Source organism: Sphaeramia orbicularis, chromosome 17 (genome assembly GCF_902148855.1).
Source record: "Sphaeramia orbicularis chromosome 17, fSphaOr1.1, whole genome shotgun sequence".
Lineage (NCBI taxonomy): Eukaryota > Metazoa > Chordata > Actinopteri > Kurtiformes > Apogonidae > Sphaeramia > Sphaeramia orbicularis.
This window is the reverse complement of record NC_043973.1, coordinates 8,673,061-8,690,972: the sequence shown is the minus strand read 5'-3', so window position 1 is coordinate 8,690,972 and position 17,912 is coordinate 8,673,061. Positions and strand designations below refer to the sequence as shown.

The 17,912-nt window shown below is 37.2% G+C and overlaps 1 protein-coding gene across 1 annotated transcript in view; it reads right to left on the bottom strand.

Moving 5' to 3' along the window:
• Positions 1-16,746, bottom strand: part of st6galnac3 (ST6 (alpha-N-acetyl-neuraminyl-2,3-beta-galactosyl-1,3)-N-acetylgalactosaminide alpha-2,6-sialyltransferase 3) — a 99,345-nt gene extending 82,599 nt beyond the window's left edge. Inside the window, exon 1 of the mRNA XM_030159584.1 lies at positions 16,498-16,746. Coding sequence (XP_030015444.1) covers positions 16,498-16,515 — 18 coding nt within the window. The 5' untranslated portion in view covers positions 16,516-16,746. The remainder of the gene's footprint in view (positions 1-16,497) is intronic.
• Between the last annotated feature and the right edge of the window lie 1,166 nt (positions 16,747-17,912).

Below are 17,912 nucleotides of genomic sequence, written 5' to 3'. Positions count from 1 at the left end.
TACCACAAGTGACGTGTGCAGTGTGAATTCGTAAAAATCGGAAATGTTCGGGTGAGTTCGATCGCTCTCGGCAGCGCTCTTCAGTAGTGGAGACCGCATTTGTTATTTTCCTTGGTTATTGCGCGGACATTTTCGATCTGAGATGTAAGTTGGTTGATTTTACTAAAAAATACCTTTGCCACTGTAGCTACACGGGTTGAAAACAACTTCGCCAACCAGGAAAATGCATCGCCAATGGCGATAGGCTAGTGCAAGCCTAGCATCAGTTAGACAGAAGTTGAAAACATCCTCCAGGCTCCTGATCCAGAGCACAGTATATAAGGTGGGTCCCGCGGTCACCCCGGTGGGGGAGCACAGCATCTCCCCACTCCTAGAGATTCGTTCCCTGCGTAAACCCCCTCCGTGCTGAAATCTCGCTCCATCGTGTCAAGTAGTGATGCAAAGTCAGAAATGCCCATTCCTTCTAAACTGCCCCTTTTCAGATCAACCTTTGTGCTGGTAAATGACCCCCGTTCTTGTACCTCAGTGCTGGGTAGTACTTAGTGTATGGGGCTCTCTGCAGGTTTGTGCAATGTGTGTTTCACAATCATAAAATAGCAGAGGGATTTTGCCCTTTTGTAAAAAAAAAAAAAAAAAATTTTAAAAATCCACACATGAAATGGAGTGACTGAACAGCAGTGCACTTTGAAGGCTTTGCACGCTTTTTACTCATAAGGACACAAAGTCATATAATGTACAGGGTGGGGAAGCAAAATTTATAATGAACATTTAGTTGTTTTTTCTCAGCAGGCACTACGTCAGTTGTTTTGAAACCAAACATATATTGATGTCATAATCATATCTAACACTATTATCCATACCTTTTCAGAAACTTTTGCCCATATGAGTAATCAGGAAAGTAAACGTCAAAGAGTGTGTGATTTGCTGAATGCACTCGTCACACCAAAGGAGATTTCAAAAATAGTTGGAGTGTCCATAAAGACTGTTTATAATGTAAAGAAGAGAATGACTATGAGCAAAACTATTACACACACACCACGCACATGCACGCACACAATAGTATAGTTGTTTAAAAACGGAAAAATAAATAAATCCGATTACTCAAATAATTGTTGAAATTTTCAGTAGAATACTCAACTTGAAAAGGAATTGATAGCTGCAGCCCTAGGTGGGATAATCAACTACCTGACCAACAAGGCTGCCAACACAGTTAGATCAAATAAAGCTTTAAGTCTCCAGATGTTGATAAGATTCCTTGCGTGAGTGAAAGTTCAAGTCTCTGACCCAGTTACTGTGGCGGTGTGGATTACTGGCAGATATAGAGGAGGGCCATCCCCCCGTTTACCACTGTGAATGAGATAAATCTTGCTCGAGCCTGTGCAGTATGTGCATTTGTATGTATATGTGAGGACCAGTTAAACTCAAACCTTAGGAAGACATTTTTTGAAAGTGACATTATAGCGGATTTTTCCAGCGGTATCTGATTGGACCTATTCTGACTAAGAATGAAAAATTATGCTGCCTGCATTTGTTAAATGGAACTTGTCCATTGACATTGTAGAGGGTCCAACACAGGAGCTGACACAACAAAAAACACATAGGGATTCTCCAGTTAAAAAGTTGAATCTGTTTCAGCTTTTGCAACATGAACCTAGTATTTTTTTCTCTTTGCTTGTCTAGGTGTTCTGAAAATAGAAGCTTTTACTCTGTTAGACTCAAACACTAGTTCATATTTATCCTTGGTGCAGTTCATTTTAGACATGTGTAAATACAGTATTCACACTTGAGCGCAGAACAAAAAACACATGCACTGAGGTCACTTAGAACAGGTGGTGTCTGTCTACTCTCCGAACTACAGTTGAGGACAAAATTATTAGCCCCCCTAGAAAAATGTCATTGTTTTAAAGGTATTTCCCGAGTGCTTTTACACAGAGCAACACATTTTTAACACAGCTTTTTTAGATATCCTAGTTTTATTTTGGATGCTTACATGATTTTCGTTTGCACACAGAAATGAAAATATTCCACAAAAAACAAAAAGTACCAGGGTCAAAATTATTAGCGCCCCTGATCCTAATAGTCAATTGTGTATCCTTTTTGCTGGATAACAGCCTGCAGTCATAGTATTTTTTTATTACAAGTCTCTGACACTTTTTTTGAGGAATCCCAGCCCGTTCTTCTTTGGCAAATCTTTCCAGCTCTTCCAGATTTGGTGGCCTTCTGGCATGGATGTTCTTTTTTAGGTCACCCCGAATATTTTCAATGGGATTTAAGTCAGGGCTCTGTGCAGGCCACTCAGTTACATTCACTTTGGTCTTCTGAAGATAGCTCTTCACCAAGAGAGATGTATGTTTTGGATTGTTGTCATATTGGAAGATGACGCAATGACCCAGACCCAGTGTTACTGCTGACTGCTTAAGGTTTTCTTTCAAAATCTCCACATCTTTCTTTGTTCATGATTCCTTCCACCTTGACCAGATTTCTAGTTCCAGATGCACTATAGCATCCCCACAACACAATACTCCCACCACCATGTTTCACTGTAGGGACGGTGTTCTTTGGGCTCTATGCCTCTCCCTTTTTTCTCCAAACATAAACGCTGCCTCTATGGCCAAAGAGCTCTAGTTTTGTCTCATCAGACCATAGGACACACTTCCAGTATGCATAATGTTTCTCCAGGTTGTCCTGAGCATATTTAAGTCTGGCTTAAAGGTGTCTCTTCTTCAAAAGTGGAGTTTTTCTTGGTCTGCATCCTCTCAGTCCATTCCAGTTCAGAGCTATAGTGACTGTCTTCTTAGAGACTATGATTCCTGATGTGGCCAAGTCATTCACCAGTGTCTTGGCAGTTGTTCTGGGGTCTTTAGACCCATCTCTCACTAGTTTTCTTTCCAGGGTCTTTGAAATCTTTCACTTCCTATCTCTGCAAGGCTTGTTCTGTACTGTGTGGCTGTTTTTGAATTTCTGGATTATACTTCTCACTCCAGTTCTTGACACTTGGAAATGCTTGGATTGCTTTGTGCATCCCTCTCCTGCTTTGTCTACATCAATAATCATTTTTCTCGGGTCCAAACAGATTTCTCTAGTTTTGGGCATGGAGCTTTCTCAACTGACAGCTCAATGAGCCATACTGAGGCTTTTATACCATGTTTTAACTTAAATGTTAAGTGAAATCACTTGATTCACCTGATCACTTTTAAACACATCACCTGTGAAGTTACAGCACATCATTGCACAAAAGTGGTTTGTGCCATGATTAAATAAATGGTAATTTCTTAAAGGGGGCTAATAATAATGTCCCTGGTTATTTTAGTTTTTTTTTCTAAATAATGCTGTTTTGGTGTGCAAATATAAATAATTTGTGCCTTCTAAAGAAAACTAGTATGTTCAGAAATGCTATGTTGAAAATTCCTTGCGCTGTTAAAAAAGTACTTAGGAAAATCTTGAAGAAACTTAAAATTTCATAAGGGGGGCTAATAATTTTGTCCTCAACTGTAAGTCTGCAGAGTGGCTACGAGGTTGAGATCTTAGATCACAATCAATCTTAATTTGAAACAGAGAGATCATACATGTAACCAAATCAAGTAACAACATGGTCAAAATATCCCCTTTTTAGCCTTGATTATCTTAAATGGTTCATTTATCAGTATAATTATGGTATTTAATACAGAGTCTAAGCAACAGGTGCAAGGCTAGTGAGTTTAAGTCCATATATAGTGATACTTTGTCCACACATAAGCGTCTAGTTTTAGTTTGCCTTGACTTGCAGATTTTGTGTAATGATTTGCTTTGTTGCTATTGAAGAAATGGTAATGAATAATTACCTTAGGTCTGTCAGCTGTGGATCTAGCTCCTGAACTCTGACAACACTTTAGAGTTGTTGATTTTTTTTATGAAAAAAGGGGTGGGGCAAGCACATTAGTCCTCCATGTCTGTGAAACTCCAGTGCAGTTTGTTTTTGTGATGTTGGTGCTGTTATGAAAAAGCAGACTACTATTTACATATTATCAAAGTATTGTAATATGCGTCAACAAAAACAAAAACAAAAAAATCACACAAATCTATACCTGCAAAAACTAGAGGAAAACTTCTTACAGTTTGTTTGTAATTCATCTACATTTTAAAAGAGGTGAGAAAATTGTGATTCAGATTGTGGATCCTGATTATATCTCAATGATATTTTTGGCCAGATCATCCAGACCTTTTCTGGAGTGGTTTATTTGTGAAGTAAATGTGGTCTGACATCGATCTATCCAACTACCTGCCATACTACACAAGTTCTGTAGTAGGATGTACTTTTCAGACTGAGATGTGGGAGACCATGTCAGCTGCAGCGGCTTGTGTAGTAGTAATAGTAGCTAGCTGAAAATGTTTCTCACACAAAAATATGCATTAATAGTTCAGAACACCAAGCCTCTATATGTATTCACTTTCTTGCTGACTTAGCAGAGTGAACATTTTCACATGATGTGCAGTGATGCATTTTGGTTTAACTTTCATACTGTGAGGAAAAAAACAAACAAAGTAGGAATTTAACTAACTCATCACTTGATTTCAGAAAACCCGTCATCACACCTACAAGGCTGCACAGGTCACTCATTCCTAAACAACATATAAGCATGAAATTTGCAGACAGAAAATACTACCGATAACTAAAAGAAGTACAACTGTGGCATTTAAGCTATGACAATGTCGATGTTAAGGTTCAACTAAGTTTAAGTACAAAGCATAAAGCAATAAAAAGACAGATAAACTTTACTCTTGTGTTTTTCTATGTGAAAAATACTGCTGATCTGAAAACCTCCCCAACCACCATATTGAGGGATTGTCTCCATTTAACTACACCACAGGACTAACACATGGACCTCACTTTGTTATTTGTTTTTCTTTTTTACAGGCACTTACTCAGACAAGCACCAAAAGATCGACACCAGTCCCGTCACAAATTGATCCATAATGTTATCTCCCTGCAAGTGGACCAGAGCAAAGAACTACAGATGTGACTATGCCTTTACACATAGTGTCCAACAATGTCTACAATTAAAACCAAGGGAAAATTGAAAAGTTATGTCATCAAGTAAAAATTAAAGATGCATTTTTTTTTTTTTAATAAAGATGCAATTTTATATAAAGCTATCAGCAATAACTCCGCACATTTTTCTCTGATACAGAAAATTCTAATTGTTGCCCTGGGTTCTTAATGTTTTCTCATTTCCACCATTGAAAAGTCACAGCAGCAAGTGTTACACAAGTTACACAAAGTCTCAGATATAGCCCCAACTAACAGGCTGCATAAAGGTGTGGAGTTTTGGAAATTATCAAATCATCCAGCAGCCCTTAACTGCAGCATAAATTAACTCTGAATCAGGCAGAAAGGGAGTGGATCATGTCAATGAGTGTCCAACTTGTGTGTGTTTGCACAACAGATGTAGGTTACATTTCCATGATAAAGCAGCCGTACACTTAAATGGCACTCTGTTGGCTCCAAACAGTGAAGCTCATAACAAGGGGTTTCTTTTAGGACAGGGTGTCAAACATACAGCCCACAGGTCAAAACCAGTGCCAATCCAGCCCGCGGAATGAATTTGCAAAGTGCAAAAATGACACTGAAAATATTAACAAACAAGGATGTTGAACTCATTTTAGTCCACGTTCCACATACAGACCTATGTGGTCTCAAGTAAAATATATATCATAATACTGGAAGGTCTCAGAGCATCTGTGTGTGTATCTGCACAGTTCTGAGAAACGGACATTTTTAATTGGCCAATTTGATACCTACAGTTGAGAAATAGTCCCATCTCCACATTAAATATCTCGGCAAGTTGATAGGACCAATATTTTGGGATATATTAGTAATTTTGGAATACAATAGCCTTACAGTCACATTGACACATTACAGTCAACCATGCCCACATTGGTTGACGGGAAGCACAGTACCACGCCAAATGACAGGAAGTGAAGTTAAAAACAGGAACGACGCATTTACTAGCTTCAGTCCATGACAGTTGACAGGAAGCACAGTACCGCACTGCATGATGGGAAATGTTGAGTGGAAGTGCAGTACCACACTGCATGATGGGAAATGAAGTGAAAAACAGGAACAACACATTTACTAACTTTAGTCCCTAGATATCGGTATTAATATGACCCATGGTTCCTCACAAATCAACATGAAAGTAATAGTATAATAACCTATAAATAATGACTCCAAATTTTCTTCCTTGTTCAATGTAAAAAAAACCAAAAAACAAAAAAAAACAAAAGTAATATTACATTATGCTTATAAATAATGACAACTCCAAATTTTTCTCCATGTGTTTAATGCAAAAAAAAAAAGACATTACATTATGAAAATATTTACATTAACAATCTATCCTTTAATGATAAAACATAAATAACCTAACAAAATATGAACAACCTGAAATATCTAAAGAAAATGAAGTGCAATTTTAACAACACTATGCCTTAATATTTTGTGCCTTTGTAGATCTGCTCCGTAATGCACATAAATGATGAGACACAATATTGTTAAAATTGCTTTCGTGACCAATTTTTCATCAAATCTGTAAAACCCCAGCCATAGTGTAAGTAGCACGAATCTGTAAGTCTTTCTGTGATTACGCACTTGAATCTCTTGCATCACGGTAAACAATTTCAAATTGCCATCCACCTTATGGTGGACCGTGTGTTTACAAACAGAGTCGGGAGGTAACTCGAACATCTTTGGAATTTTGTCGCGACGTGCAGTGTGGGAAACGGAAGTTCGTGCAGCCGCCTAGCAGCGGCAGTGCAGCTATATGATATATGGCTGCAACAAAAACGACGCAGAAACGGCTGAAACATGGAAATGGCTGGAGGAATATGCATAGAGGGAAGGGAGCTTTTTTGTTTGGATAGTTTCCAAACTTAATTAGTTTCCTAATTTAATGTTATTTGCACAAAAACAAAGAAAAATTTGGAGTTGTCATTATAGGCTATTATGCTATTATTTTACTGGTTCAGCCCACTTGAGATCAAATTGGGCTGAATGTGGAACCCGAAAAAAACAGAAAATGATTTTGACATCCCTGTTTTAGGACATTAACAGTTTCACTCTTGCCGTTTTCTTGTGGATTTTTACAGTCCTGATATTCAGCATATGCATGAGTAAAATACAGTTTATCTTTAGTTTAAAGCCCTATAAGACTTTTTAAATCAGGAGCCTATTAAATCATTAGTAATTGATCTTTCTGCTGCAAGATAAAAAATAAATTCATGTTTTCATCTGGGACTTGCATACTCTGTAAAAACTCTAAAAGAAAGGCTTCCCCAAGATCTCATGTCAACTTCACACTCAAGAAGGAAAACAGATAAAAGGAGAGAATGGCACAGAGGGCAATCTGAGCAGAGATTTGATAACACTTTGAATATAAACCAGAGCCTCAGACTCATTCAACATCCTGCCGGTGCCCTGCACTTTCTCTAAAACTGCGGCAGGGCACTTTTTATAAGCCTGGCTTTTGCTGTAACACAATCACAAGGGACAACGGAGGGACTCAGAGAAGTACCATTCATCCCTGGAACACTCAAAAACTGGGACACTCACTGCTTTCCCACTCGCTGCTACAACACCTCTCAACACACACAAGTGACCTGGGTTATGTGTTTGCATGTGCATGTATTAATTAATGTGAACACTCCCTTGCATGTGTGTGTACTCGCAAGAACCTGTCACAAAAAAATGCACTCGCTTCACTGGCCATGTCCAGTAGCAGCAACATCACTGTCTTTGATGAGACGTGAAGGAGAACTCCTCCTGAACAGTTACGTTGGAGGACAACAGTGGCAGCTCTTCCCAGCTCAGGCGCAAGTTCTTCACACTTGAACTCACTCCAATTAAAACACAAGCTAACAAAGGGGAGCCATGAATGGCAGATCTCTCTCTGCAGACCTCTCACCAGTTACAAAGATGACTCACACAACCCTCAGTCTCACTTTCTGCATCATGTAGTCAAATGCATCATCAGCTGCTCAGAGTACACCCTTGAGTTTCATACAGAATTAAAAGGGACAAAACATTCCTCCCATTCAGTGTTTACAACACAAGCATATTACTCTGAGATTTGATCGGAAGAAGTCAATAGAAATGTTTTAATCCTGTCCTAATACTGGAAATACACTACATTGTTTGACCATTCATGTAGTTTTTTCCTCTCCTCTCCTTTTTTTTTTTTTTTTTAAATTTTACTTCAACTGAATTTCTCAAGGCCCTGTAATTTCAATACATCTTTATTAAAAAAAAAATGTCACCAAAACAACTTAAATATAAACCCACTGGTGGTTTATCCATGGAAATATTTGGCTTTACTTCCCACATTTGCTGTGTTTGGTTTTCAGTCCAGTGATTAACCATGATGTCACACAATCATGGGAGCTTTATTAGAACTTGAGATAAAATGCATAGGCTATAATATAATCCCTTAATACGTACATGCACGCAAGCTTAATTACATGATGGACCATTAGCTTAGTGAATGTGCTGTGGAATTTACATGCAGCAAGTGTGAGGCTGAAGAAAATCTTTCATTAGTGGATTTTGTTGCGTCTTCAACTTCTGAGTAAAAGTATTGTGAAACTCAAGGTTGCACAAAGTTTTTTCTAATTTGGGTGAGTTATCATCTAAAAACTACAGAAATTACAAAGAGTAACAAAGCAAACCAGCTGACCTGAAAAACATCTATCACAGTCACCATGAAATCAAGGTTAGATCAATGAGCTTGTCTTTTCTGTCCTTCTCAATTAATGCAGCACTTCTCCATAATTTTATCTGATAGTTTTTCTTCACCTTGTTGGGATGCAGGTGACAGGAAACAGTAAATACCAATAGAGACTAACAATCAAACTAGCTGCCAACCAGCTTGAGTCATTTTCTGTACATTGGTGGTTAAATTAAGAAGGAATATAGTTTAAAAAATATAGCTCAGACAATTTATGACTCACGTCTGAGCAGCTCTGCACTTTGATCCCACTCTGCAGCAGTGGTTTCTATTCTGGATGACTAATAATTTGTTAAATCTAGCATAAACCCTGACCATCACCTGCAATGAACAGAAAATCCAAATGCAGGTCTTCTATGGTATGTGCAGCTACAGTACAGGGTGGAGGATATTCAGATGGTTACAATCTTCAGCTTCCCCATTAGATATCCCCAAGTCACCCCACTTTTAAGCAAATCAGCATTTTTTCTTGTTTTGTGTCAACTGTAAAATGAACTTCTTTCAATCTTGGACTGTCTTTGAATGCATGCAGAATGAAGACACAGTGTAAGAAACTGAAATGTAATACACAATGATATGACATTTTACTGGTGAAATGAAAACTCATCAAAAATGAAAAAAAAAAAAAAGTTTGCTAAAACTATATAAAGTTAATTTTTTTTGTGGTGATGATCCAACATACACTTTCAAATTAGTCATTTATATTCTCATCAAATTGCCAGTTCATTCCTCCTTTCAACATTGACTCTACTCTTTTTGAGTTTGATAATACTTATATTAAAACTAAAAATGGTATGGGATGTCAAGGAAAACCTACGATGGTTTGTTAAAAAAAAAAAAGTACTGTTAAAAGAAATACAGCAACACCAACATTTTAAAAATCAGTAAATTTTACGAATAAACTGAGGCAAGGATAACACGAGACAACAGCTGTTTGTTCCCTTTTTGTTTGAAATTCTGCATGTCTCCCAATTAATGTTATTATCAGTTTCTGTTTCTTTACAAACCATTCTGTTCTAACAATGGGCAGCTATAATGTCTTTTGTAGGGATGCACCAATACAACAAATTCTGGACTGAGTACAAGTACAAGTACTTACATTTGATTACTTGCCGATACTGAGTACCAATACGAGTACTTAATAATATCATTACAGTTCTTAGTTAATTTGAAAATGTGCTTTATTGTCATTGTCATTAGTTTGTAACAAAGTGCTGCTACTGACATTTAATGGATTGGAATGAGTGTTTCTCAATCAATCCACCAGAGGATGCCGCTCTTAATTAACCATATTTGCCAAATATCATGAAGAGTAAAGTTTTTTGAGAAGAAGATGAAGAGAGTCAGTGATAATAAACCTGGTGACAGCAGAGGAGGAAATACTAATGTGGATACTAATGTTGATATTGATGAGGGTAGTTGTCATATATATGTCAGTAGTTTTTCACTGACTCACACAGTCGCTCTTTGAAAAGATTCGCTACCTCGACGGTTCCCGGTGGTACTGCTTCTCCTTCTGGGTACGCACAGAGCCTTATAAGATAATATGATGATCTTTATATGGCTCTGGGTATGCATCCACTAGCTCCCGGAAAATGGACAGAATTACGTACGGAATGTATGCAGAGGACGGACAATACACTCCATCTGTATCCATCTGTGTCTTTAACGTAACTTGCAGTGACCGTTACTTCTGTCATTGTTGTTTATTTTGAAAAATCTCCACACCGCTGACATTACTCCTCAGCCGCGTACCTGCTGCACTATGAGGTTAACATCATGCTGCCATCAAGTGGTATCATGTGTTTATATCAGAGCACTTTTACGAGTACGAGTATTAGTACATGTGCTCAGTATCAGATGAATACGCGATACCAGTATCGGTATCAGTGCTTCCCTAGTGTTTTGCCAACAATTTCATATTGTGACGCACTGCCTTCAGCGGTGTTAGTATTTATGTTGTTTGGTTTTGTTCACTTCCTGTTTTATTTTGGTGAAGGGTTTTTGTTCGCTCATGTGCACTATGTCTGTCTTGTCTGCGTCCTCCCTGATTCTCTTGATTGTCTGCACCTGGGGCTCATTATCTCTCTTCCTTTATATACCCTCCTCTCCTTGTGTCTGTTGTCAGTGTGTCTTTCATGCCATGCCAAGGTCTTCCTCGACCTTCTCCTGTATTGCCTTGTCTTGCTCTTATTGTAAGTTTATTGATACCACGATTATGAAGACTTTTTTGTTTGTTTTTGATACCATGATTGTGAAGGTCTTTTTATTAGTTTTTTGATTCCTCGTTTGAGAAGACCTTTTTGTTAAAATTTTGATACCTTGTTTGAGAAGACCTTTTTGTTAGTATTGAATCCATATTTGTGAAGATATTTTTGTTCATTCATTTTTTGAGTAAATAAATACTCAAACTAAGTTCCTCTTGTCTCAGTCTCGTGCATTTGGGTCCAAGCCTTGTGAAATTGCAACACATATCCTGAACACACTAAAATGGATGTTTTTCTAAACAGGTATTTTCCTTCTGTGTTTGTTTTAAATTCTACCCACAAGATTTTGTTTCACAAAATTTTGAAAAAAATTTATTACAAACTGGTACAAACACAATACTGGACATAGGAGACACAGAGGCTTTGGTCCATCATGAAGTTGAGCAGCCACAAGAAGTTAAACTCCCTTAACCTTCAGGTTATCAAATGGATTTTTTTTTATATTACACCAGTGGTGGGCCATCAGGGCCAGCAAGGCCTTCTCTACTGGCCTAAACATCATCAAAAACACTGACCTACATTTACAACCTAAATTCTAATATTTGTTCCATGAAATTGTGTTAATTTATTTCCAATAGACTATTCTCTTCATTTCTTAGGATTTCTCATTGCTCCACTGCTTCCAGTACTCGTATATGGATGTAAGATATTTTGTCCAATCAGATTTCAGTCTCTGTGTTGCCAGGGTTGCTAATCTGCTTTGGGCCTTCAGAATCAGTAGTGCTTGCCCATGTAACTTAAACTGTACAGCATCAGGACAGTTTCTTTAACCCATCAGATTTCAATTTCGCCTCACAGGGCCAGCTAGCTGGCCCACAATGTCATCAGCATTTATCCTTCCTCTGATTGGATGGTAAGAGCAAAACTAATATTTGATATAGCTTTGGCAATATTCTTTTTGATTCATGCCAATAAAGCTCATTTAATTAAACTGAACTATTTATACATTTGAGGTAGAATTTTTTTACACTCACATTAGTATATTCACTTCATAGAACTTTCTGAGCTTAACTGATATGATCCAATGTTTATAAAATGTGTGTCATCCTGTCTACACCCTGTCCATATCATAACAATAAAGAAAGCATATAGAAACTTGCACAAGAACTGCTCTTTTGCTTGTCTTCACTCAGCAGAGGCATCTTTGTCATTCTGTCCAAAGAATAAGTATTGGAAAGACAGCTGACCTTGTGGTCATTTTGTATCTCACAGTCACAACATAATTTCTACAGCAGTCTAAGTCAAAAGTCAAAGTTTGCTATATTGTCAGTTTTGCCATTTGCACACCACATATAGGAAACTGAACTTACAAAAACTCTAAGGCCCCATGGTGTAACAATAAAGATAGTAGAAAAAATATTTTAAAAGTAGAAAAAATAAAATACAATAGAATATAGCTATGAATAGAATACAACTATAAACATAGAATATAAATATAAACAGCAGGGGGTTGAGGAGACAATAAAGAGGCAATAATGTGCAACATTACGGGTGAGTTATTGAATAAGTGACATTCAAGCTACTACAGTTCAATGTCTTCTAACAGATGAAAGGAAAAAAGAAAAATAGCAGTTTTACAAAATATCTGCATCAGTATGGATGGAGTATCTATAATAGCCCTGTGAAGATGCGTGGCTATATTTAAGCTGGTTTTAACATAACAAAAATCTGACCAGTGGCCCTGTATCTCACCGGCATGTTCTATCAAGAATCAATAACAAGTTGAATTTGTGAGGTTGTCAGGTTCTGGCGCTATGTTAGAGTCCTGTGGTCTTGAAGCAGGAGATCAATCTCCTAATGGAAGTGGGTGGTACTTTCACTGGATAATAACTCATTGAATTAAATAAAAGTCCATATATGACTTCCTATCAGTGCTCAATAGTAACTATACTGATATCTCTAACAAGTTCCATGTTATAGGCCTTCAAAATAAGGCCCATTATAAGTAGCCTAAAGGCTAATCTTTAATATTTCAAAAATTGATCGAAAATTCAAAAATCTAAATTTGTTGAAACTTTGAACCAAATTTATAGACATTGTCTCAAGGAAGATACAGATAAAGATTGAAATGAATCCGACCAGTAGTTTCAGAGAAGATTATTAAAATCTAGATAGATTACTTTGAGTTTGACCCTTCAAGGTCAAAGGTCACTGACCCAAATGAAAGTCCATATACTGTATCACTTCCTATCAGTGCTCAGTAGTAACTCTATTGATATCTGTAACCATTTCTATGTCATAATGCATCAAAATATGGCCCAATATAAGTAAAGGCAAATTTTTAATATTTTAAAAAATTCGTCAAAAACTCTAAAATCAGAATATCTCAAAACTGTGAACAAACTGTGTAGACATTGTCCCAAGAAAGCTACATATAAAATATGAAATTAATCCGACCAGTAGTTTTGTCAGAGAATATGTCTGAAGAAATTGCTAACGAAGACGATGACAGCGATGACAAAAATGATGCTGGACACAGCACCTTCACAATAGCTCATGGCCTATCAGCTGGTGAGCTAAAAATAAGCACCATTCAGTTCATTTACTCCTTTCCATATGTAGTTTACACACCCTCCAGTCATTTGTAATTCACACTATATCATTTTTTTTTGTGTTTGATATAAATATGAAATCTCCATTAGTGTCGAATCTAGTGTGAAATTAACTACTATCTCAGATAACAAAACAGCCAGAGAGAGCAGACATAGATTAAACAATGAAGTTTGTGGAGTGACATATGAGTTTTGTGACAGCAGCTCTGATTCTTCACTGTGGGTGTGACAAGGTTGACAGCAACCAAAGCAGCTTTAAATCAATTACCTCTGACAACAAAACAAGCATAAAACCATGTAAAAAAGCTCTCCATTTACAGTAACATACTGCCTAATTCTGAGAAAACTGTGCTCATGAATGGACAAGAAAGGAACACAGATGATCCTATTTTTACCAAAACCTTCTCAATTACAAATTCACTTATTTATTTATTTATTTAATACATAAAAGAGCATTAAAGATATTTGCCACAAAACCAATTTCGTACCACCATTGTCGCATTCTAGAAACATACAGTCTTCTGAATTTTGATAATTTTAAATACTTTAAATTTGCTTGTACTGTAGCCATATAAACTACTCAATGGACTTGCGCCACCACCACTAAGGGAATTCATTAAACTGAAATCTGCTACTGTCAGAGCCACTCGATCTGTGGTCAGAGGAGACTGTGAAGAGCCCTACAGACCTTTGGACTGTCTGTTCTCTCAGTTAGGGGCGGTAATATTTGGAACAGCATACCCCTCCTCATAAGAGAATGCCCCACATATAACATCTTCAAGACTGAACTTAAAAACTGGCTGAAATCAAATCCACATTGTACACACTAGAGCCCAGCAGGCATCTCCTGATGCATGTTGCATGTTTTCTCCCATGTGTCCTGATAATCTGCACTACTGGACCTCACTAACAAGAGCTGATTGCAACCAGGTAAATTGCTCATATTCACTCTCAGTGGAATCAAGTTTTCTTTGTTTTGCGCTGCATGACCACCTGCACATGCACCAATGTCTCTCCAGGTGTTTTTACTAATACTTAAAGATTAACTGTGTATACTGTATATGTGAACTAATGCTATGTAGTGTGTGTGTGTGTGTGTGTGTGTGTGTGTGTGTGTGTGTGTGTGTGTGTGTGTGTGAACTAATGCTATGTAATGTGTGGGTGTAGCCTTAATTTTTTAAAATGTTTCTAATTTTATGAATGCTGGTACTTTGCATCTTACCCAGGGACAGCAGTTGAAAAATAGCTTTTGCGCTAATACTGACAGATTTACAGAAATGTTCATTAATGTGTACTGTCCCTGCTAAATAAACAAACAAACAAATAAATAAATACTATAAATCAGAGCAGGACTACAGCTCAGTATTTGCATTACTGAAGTTTCACTTAAATCATATATATTCTGAAATGGTTTATTATGTCAATATTTATTATTTTACAAATTCTGAATCTGCAGAAGTCGCAGAGCAATTTTCTTAAATACAATTAACACTTTTACAGCTATTACTTTTATCGCCATTACTGTCACATAGAGAGGGAAAAGCAGAAAATGGTCATGCTGATGAGATGGAATGAGAAAAAATATTGAGAGATTTAAACTGAAAATGCAAATTTAAATGACAATGTGAAATTATCATAAATGTTGTGGAGGTGATTGATTCACTGATATCAGCTGTAGTGTAACTTTTTCTTTACCAACACAGAATGTGTCTTTGATAAAATACAATGTGCCCTATATAAATACTATATTGTGCTATATATTATGTGCTATTATATTATCTCCTAAATATCTTTATATGTCTTATAAATATTATTTTAAATTAAGAAATATCAAATTCAAGAATAAGTTAACAAGACCAGGAAATCAATGCAAGATTTACTTGAAATGTTTAGGGCCATTTATTAATTGCTGTGCATTGCTTGGAACCAACTCTATGTATATCAATATGTCCCAGTCTTACTTTTATATTTCCTTTTTTTGTCATGATAAAGTTACAAACAGGTACAGAATGTTAAATGCAGAAGGTATACAAAAGGCATACAAAAGGGAGCTTAAATTACACAAATTGGTAAATGTGTTAGTAGCATGATGTGAGTACTAGCTACATGTGTGTGAAAGACAGACACAATCTTCCAACAATACAGCCTAGTCTATTAACAAAACATTTACTCTGAAAAACATGTTTGATCAACAGGCATAATTTTGTAGTTCAAGTTTATCAATGGTGTAGTTTTTAAATGATTGTGTACTTCATGTCTTTTGCTGGATGAAAAGCATTTTTCTTATGTTCCCGCTCATTCTAGTAAACTGTAATAAACTTTTTCTTCTCCCATTGCATTGGTATGAATCATGTAATCAGTCAAAAAAAAAAGTAATGGTTGCTTGCAGTCTTAGCACCAAAATAAAAAAAATTTAAAAAAAATAAAAAAGTGTGTTTTCTGTCAAATGTGACAATTACACATCCAGGTCTTTTAGTGCTACTCACATAAAGCAGGAGAGAGGAGCAGTGAGAGTGACTAAGGGATGAACTTCTACTTAACTTTGTCCTAATCTGGCTCTTAAAGGCGTCTGGGTCTATTTAAACCCCACACATCATGTGAGCACCTGAACGTGTCATAGAGGATGTCTTCCTCACAGCAGGCTGGCCTCCTTCCCGCTGCCTCTTCACCAGGAGTAAACACAAACATGGACAGAATACAAAACACTAACACGAGGGCCTGATGTCTCGTCTCAAAACCATAGATTCACCCCTAACCGAAGCCAAAAACAGGTTTATTAGTACCAATGAGCAGCAGCTTCAGCGCCACATGTAAGCTCACATACACTGACGTAAAGCCGACACCGTTGTATGCTTTTAACCCCCTTCTCCCCCCTTATTTTGGGAGGGGGGTAATATATGTGAGAGAAAACCCCCCTCTTACCTTCCACATCCAGGCCATTCTTATTTCTACGCAGACAATGGTGGACCGCTTGTTGTCGTCTGCCCGTTCCCCGCGTCCCTCACCGAGGACATTTATTCATGTATGCGGCATGCGAGGGTACGCAGATGCGGTGCGATTATATGCGCTCCTCAGCTCCATAAATATTGGAGTGTACCGTTATTCGTCTCTTGTCGGCGTCTTTTTTTTTCCCATGGAGCTGCTGGGACCTGGACCGATGCTGCTCTGCTACTGGCCGGTGCAGACGCAGGGCCCCGCCCCCCGCCGGAGACATGTGACCACCGCTGGTTTCCTGACTGCAAGCTCAGCAACTGCCTGGGAACTTTATTTCCTTTTCTTCACTCATTATATAGGCAACCAGTATCACCAGCATAAGCATATGGAGTATTTTCTGTTCTTATTGTTTTCATGTGATCTAATATCATTCCTTTCATTTCCTCTCACTCCCGTAAGATTCAAGATGTGTATTTGTCTCATGCTCATGGTATGAACAGTGAAATGCAAGAACTGTCCACATAGGCAGCACAACAGAAATTAGACATCCAAAATAATATACAAAAGTTATTATTAAGGAGTGAGGTCATAAATATTTAAAATATAAATTTAAGATGATTAACCAAAATAGACTCAAAAACAAACGCTTAAATTTACAGTGGTTATACGAATGACTGTTGAACTGTGTTAAGAGTTAGTCACAATCTTATAGTAAAACACACACAGATAAATAAAGACTGAATCCAAACAAAACAAAAGTAAATGCAAAAATATAAACAATTGTGTGTGTTCTCTTTTTGCTCTTAACATAGAATATGTCATTTAATTTCCATATGATCATGAACTGAGCTGAACTGCTCCACCCCCCATATACTGTCCACCGTGCACCTTAAAAACAGATCATGATGCTTCTAAATCACAATCATTTCATTTCCACTGGTAAACTGTTGCTGCTGCTCGTGTTGCTGCTGAACATACACCACCACCTTAAGCTGTTGCTGCTACCGTATATTGTGCAATACTGAACATATTCAGAGGTTTGATATTTATTTTAGAGGTTTGTACAGTAGTTTCTATTCTATTCTATTCTATTCTATTCTATTCTATTCTTCTTACCTATTTTTTAAAAATCTATTTTTCTCTATTGCTGTCTATTTCTTATCCTGCTCATTCAAACTGTGTTTTGTTCTGATCATGCCTGGTGATCAAATGACAATAAAGCTGATTCTGTCTGAAACAGGCTATAGGTGAATGTGAATATGAAGTGAAATATAGTGTATGACACATGTGTAGACTATATTCCTACTAGAAATTTGATAAATGTCATATATTGATATACTTAGTCCAGGGCTCCTGAGTAATAGCTCTTTAGCCTCTCCTCAGTGACTCTCTGGGGCTTTGTC